General features: G+C 41.4%; 1 protein-coding gene across 1 annotated transcript in view; it reads right to left on the reverse strand.

The window, feature by feature from the left end:
- LOC310771641 (STE20-like serine/threonine-protein kinase) overlaps positions 1-2,183 on the reverse strand; it is a gene marked incomplete at its 3' end in the record, with an annotated part of 24,680 nt that extends 22,497 nt beyond the window's left edge. The window contains exon 1 of the mRNA XM_083664205.1: positions 1,780-2,183. Coding sequence (XP_083520331.1) covers positions 1,780-1,929 — 150 coding nt within the window. The remainder of the gene's footprint in view (positions 1-1,779) is intronic.
- Positions 2,184-6,411: the final 4,228 nt, after the last annotated feature.

Below are 6,411 nucleotides of genomic sequence, written 5' to 3' on the forward strand. Positions count from 1 at the left end.
TGCAACAAACACCTCAAACAAAGCATCGAGAAGAGCCTTCTAAAACACAACAAATGAACGAACACTCTTTGGTTGACTCTGGGTCTGGGGAAACCAATGTCTTGTTGAAGTCGAAAGGTCTCCTGTTTGTTTTGGCTTCTCTGAGGGCAGGATGTGCTCAATGCACTCGCCGCTGCGATATGGGATGCAGCTACTTCCTGGTGACCCGGGGTGTGTTCCGGGGTCAGCCGTGTCAGCCATTTAAAAAAATATCCCCCACAATCTACTCATCAGTGCTAATGCAGACAGCTATCAACTATGCAGGACTGACTCATCAAGGCAGCGGCAGATTACAATTGGTGATGAATGGCCCAAAGCCCAGACATGTAAACATAACACTGCAATTTACTATTCATAGATATGCTGCTATTTCCCTCTGAAACGCCCCAGCCAGTATGGCAAACACCAACTCCTCCCAGGGAATAATGATAAAGGATCTTTCTTAATATGTTTCTATATTGAACAGTAGGTCTAGTTCATGTGTGAGCCTAGCTAGTAGACTGGAAAGTGGAATGCTGGAGATTGGCAACTTGTGACTAAATCATTGTGCAAGAATATTAGGCTTAACGATAACACTGCACTGAAATATTGAGTATTAAGTGCAACTATGTATTACAAAGTGTCCAAAATGAAACATGTTAATTAATTACTTGGTAGAGCTCTGGTGAGTGATCAAATGCACTGTCACTCATGCAAATGAAGCTTCTGTCTCTGCAATAGGGCCACACACACACAAATGACACTATAATAATTAAGAAAGGGATTCATCTGATCTGACCCTGGGTCAGTTTGCTGCGAGTGTAAAGGCTAAATGGTTTGGCTCAGGGGTGTCATGCAAGCCAAAATTCTGAGCTGGCGACCGCTAAAGAAATTCGGCAGCGACCTAAGGTCTGAATAGATCTGCAATGATTCAATCAATTTGCCCAGATAAAGTGTGCTGAATCCACTCATGACTGATTGATTTATCTAGATCAATCAGTTTAGCTTTCTTTAAAATGTTGGCCATTTGAAGCCAGATTTAGAGGAATGTCTCATTTTAAATTAACATTAGGATTAGACTGTTGTGATGTCATTATTCAGTTTTAACCACCAAGATTTTGCTCCTTTTCTCATTAGGGTAAATACTGTATATTCATTTAGAGATTTCGGTCAATTTTGTGCTTTTATGGTTATTCGCTTAGTCACTCACTTCTACACTGTTGCCACTTTTCTTGAAATATAGCCTAGCTAAATCTTGCTTAACCCAAAATGTTGTTAATCACATAAAAAAAAGACCCACAATGCTAATTCTTTTAAAGAACTAGACATCTTGACTTGGAGACATCAAATGGAATTCAGTGTTTTGCTAACTACAATATAACGTGATAGTGGTGGTAAAAACTAACAGCTCACTGCCATAACAGTTCTGGGCTAACATTATTACAATGCAAAGAGAAATCTAGGGCTGGGCACTGCGAGATGTTGGTAACAGTGTGGTGGTTGAGGAGGACCTCCTCACCCCTGTCAAGAGGGTTTGGGCCTGGCCTGGGTGTGGGGGTCAAACCAGTGCAAGAAGAAGACCAATGTGACACGACACACAGCTATGACTGGCACGTTGCATCAGGCTGCAAACACGGGGATCGCTGGGAATTGAGAGGCTACAAAATGGACAACACACAACAATGAAACAAAACGAAGAAGGAAGAGTCTACTGTGACAAAGGAATTTACTACAAAGAGCAGCTCTGTAGGGTTGTCCTACCTTGTACACTTTTCCAAAGGCTCCATCTCCCAATTCACCGATAATCGACCATATTTCCTCTGGATTTTCATCTCTGTGGACGTGTTCATACTGTTTCTTCTTCTTCTCGGATCCCAATTTAAATATTTTACGGAAATTAAAAAATGACATATTGATTCCTGGGTCATTCAGTTGGAATGAAAGCTGACAAAGGAAAGGATCTCTGGAAAGCTAGAGGATATCACTAGTGCATTCTAATGAAGGGTTTACTTTGAGTCTCTGGAGTAAATGTCCCATGGCATTGTTATAAATAATGTATTCGTTTCGGTTTGATCAGGAATGTTTTCATAATAGTTCAGAGATCAAAGGCTAGCCTAGCCTATGACAATGATCTGGCCAGTCCAAATAATAGTCCTGTTGCACATCATCTGTCATTGTTAATCCTTTGCATTACAATTAAAGCTCTATAACGGCTAAAATCCACCAAAACAAGAGTTTATTGTAATGCAAAGTAGTAGAGGAAGCTCGTTGTTGTTCCAACTCCTAACGACCCGCTGGCCCGACAACCCTGTGGGGCTCTTTCTTCAAACAGAAAAAAGACAGAAATGATCAATAAGTAGTCCTTTCAAAGAGGTGTATTCCATAGGATAAACCGTTGGTATCCTCGAGGCTGAAGACTGGTACAGCTTGTCCGTAAACAACTCTCTCTAAAGGTAAAAAGCAGTCCTCTTTTTGCCTTGGTGAGGGACGGTTCAGTAACGTTAATCTAGCGGATTTGGTGTCGATGCGCGTTCACGACGAGTGCGCGCACCCGCAGTCCTTTCTGTTCATGTTCCTCGTGTTTGACAGTTGGCGGGGCAATTTCAGTACTTTGCTGCCCCCCTCTGTACCGGAGTCATTGATTCCGGAGCGTTTTAAAATACAAATAGCAAGTGACAGCAACACATTTTCTTACAGTAAGCTTGGACATAACTTGTCCATGATGGTGTTTTTGTGTCCACTGGCACTAACGTTACAGTACTAGTGTCTGGCTAGTATTTCTTTGTTTTGCTGAAACTACATATCCCATAAGTCCATGCGAAACGCGAACGCGCTCCTAAAGACAAGAAAGTGAAATGCAACATTTTTCTAAACAAAATGTATTTATTTTATTATGATTCTACAAATGTAACCTTTATAACGTAATATAAATACATATCGCAGTTAAATATAAATAAACATTTCGCTTATGTTGTTAAAGCGTCTTGTCACGTGACCAGAAGTTTGGATACCAGGCTAACTGGGCTAGCTAATGTTGCTGTGTCGCGAACAACACTTGCCCGAAAAGAGGTAAATAATCCTCATCTGCTTCCATAATGAAATGCAGGCTACAGCTAGCGTGGATCCAGCGGAAGAGCCCCCTTCCCTGCTGTGGGGACTGGACCCAGTCTTCGGTGCCTTCGCCAGGCTGTATGTCAAAGACATCCTGCAGATGAGAGAGTCCATTCAGGTGCCAGGTAAGTTAACCTAATGCTAAATGGTAGAAATGTTTGTAACCTGTCTTTCACTATCTTCTGCTCATCTGTGCTTTCAAAAAGTCCACATTTTCAAGGTACGAAATAGTAGTAAAGTTTTGTCCATTTGAAATCTACAAATTCGTCTTTTGAAATGCATTAGGCATAGAATATTGCTATATTATTATATATTATCTTATTGGAAAGCCTGTTATTGGATCCTGCATTTGTGGGATGAGCAACACAGCAGATTATGTGGCTAGAGCTGAAGTCAAATGTACCTGCCAGAGTGTCAAACAGTGTATCCTCCTGTTGGTATTGATTACTGTTTTGAGTTGTTTGGGGGGGGGGGGGTTGTATGATTGAACTCTATCAGTAACAAGGAACAAACAAGACATTGGCAATTTTACGCTTTATTCATTGAACCCAGTCAGAAGCCTCAGGGTTTCTTAGTAATCCATGCGGGTGACCTAATGGAGCCAGATTTCTTAATTACCGTAGATAATTAGGGCTGAAATGGGCAAAATGGCTAATTAGTGGCCAAAAGGACTCAACGGGTTCAGCACCATGGAGAGCTCCAGAGTGCAGGAGCTCACAGGTGAGGAATCGGCTAGGGAACTGGACTAACAAAACTCTCTGGGGAGAGAGGAGGGGCTGCATGACAACTTTGTGAGTTGCGCCTGCCCTGCGCAGATTAACAGCCTGATACTCTGCATAGGTATTCCACTGCTGAGACATAACTGCACACACTCTTCTTGATATCTTATTTTAGGTGCCTCCACATAGAACTGCATTGCATTTCAATGAGAACTGAGATACCTCAGACCCATTTTGATATATTATATTTATTTATTCGTTTATTTGACAGGGACAATAGACCAATTATACGCCTACGTCACAATGACAACAAAGCAAGCTGCGTGCGCAACGTGTAGGCAGAAAACCCTCAGCCCAGCATTCACAGACAGTGTTTTAGCCCCGCTGTCAGGACTGCTCTATGCCCATCTGCAACACACAGTTATATTTTAGTTTTAAAATGCAGTTCTCGGCTTACTACCACAGCTTATCGCCTAGTGATAAGCAATGTTATGCATCGAAATTAACGTTGTTTAATGGGATATGTCTTACAGACCCATACGCACTGGCGCTGTCAATTGGCCAAGCCTAGTCATACATATCGTGCATTCCTTTATAACTGGGGATAGCGTAGATAATTATTCTGTAACTTGCAAAGATATATTGTTATGTTGATAATGTACACAACTCAATAATGACATTATGTAACGTTACTTGGTCGTTAACTAACCGAGCGATGTGGCTGAGCAGCCTACAGTTTCAGGCAGCTTACCTGATTATGAAGAGCACTGCAAAGTCGGGCATTTTTAACGATTTCCTCTTTCGGCTTGCAACCAAAGACACCTACGGTTAGCATTAAAAGCAAGGACTAAATTTTACCGAATCCCGTCAACTCATACTGCTTTTATGCTAACCGTATGTGTCTTTGGTTGCAAGCCGAAAGAGGAAATCGTTAAAAATGCCCGACTTTGCAGTGCTCGCTCATTTCATATCAGGTAAACTGTAGTAGGCTGCTAGTAACAGCCACATCGCTCGGTTAGTTAACAACCAAGTAACGTTAAATAATGTCATTATTGAGTTGAACTGATTGGAACGAGGACATCATTAAAAATGCCCAACTTTGTAGTGCTCTTCATAATCAGGTAAGCTGCCTGTAGCTGTAGGCTGCTCAGCCACATCGCTCGGTTAGTTAACGACCAAGTAACGTTACATAATGTCATTATTGAGTTGTGTGCATTATCAACATAACAATATATCTTTGCAAGTTACAGAATAATTATCTACGCTATCCCCAGTTATAAAGGAATGCACGATATGTATGACTAGGCTTGGCCAATTGACAGCGCCAGTGCGTATGGGTCTGTAAGACATATCCCATTAAACAACGTTAATTTCGATGCATAACATTGCTTATCACTAGGCGATAAGCTGTGGTAGTAAGCCGAGAACTGCATTTTAAAACTAAAATATAACTGTGTGTTGCAGATGGGCATAGAGCAGTCCTGACAGCGGGGCTAAAACACTGTCTGTGAATGCTGGGCTGAGGGTTTTCTGCCTACACGTTGCGCGCGCAGCTCAATGTTGACAAGCTGTATAAGGGGTCTATACATAAGCATTGCTGTATTTAAATAAAATGCAACTGATGCAGTTGCATTGGACTTCTAGCCGTAGCTAATTTGCAGCCCTTGTCCCTGGTTAGCCTTTTAAAAGATACATATGGTACATACATGTACAGTCCCTAGTAAAACACTCTAATACACAATAAAATGCACAATAAAACAGACAGACAAACAACCATTGCAAACAGTAATTGAGACATCATGACTATGCATATACACTGAAATAGGCTACATTACATTGACGCCTAAATATAGGTTAAGAGTTTGTTAGTGTTTATTGTTTATGGATGACACATTTCTAGAATTCATTGAATGTTGAGAATCAGTGCTTGATTTAAAGTCTGATGTTTATCTGTCGCCCCCCCCCCCCCCCCCCCCTTACCCTGAAATGTGGAAGCTCCATAGAGGAAAACCCTGTAGATATGTTTTCTTCTCATCTGTTATTGATGAGAATGCATTTTAAATTATAGCTGGATGTGTCAAGCTTAGTGCCCTAATGTCAAGGGAAATTAACACAGCTTTAGCAGAGAAAGGAGCAAAAATAGAAGGAAAAAGAAAAAGGGCCTGGCACTTGCATCATGTATGTGTTGTGCCCCACTGTAGCCGTCAGGCTCCGTTTGTCCCTTTGAAATCTACTGTAAACAGCCTGGGAAATTCTCTCATAAATCAGTGCAAGATAAATCAGCTTACACGGAGAACATGGCGTTTCCATGGTTACATTGGAAAGTGATTGATTATCCCTGTTCAAAACTCCACAGTAAACATAAAAAGCCTGAAAATAGGCGATAAATAGCGTGTAATTACAGCACCACATTGGTCTTGCTTAATGTGCATAATACTTATTGATGTGTTACTTTACATCCTCCCACTGGCTCACAGGTATTTACTTCTACAACTCGCATCCGATCTACAAAGTTGACGTGCTTGGAACAGTGGTTTACAAGAGGGAGAGAGACGACTTCTTC

Source organism: Poromitra crassiceps (assembly GCF_964638095.1).
Source record: "Poromitra crassiceps genome assembly, contig: HAP1_SCAFFOLD_921, whole genome shotgun sequence".
NCBI lineage: Eukaryota > Metazoa > Chordata > Actinopteri > Beryciformes > Melamphaidae > Poromitra > Poromitra crassiceps.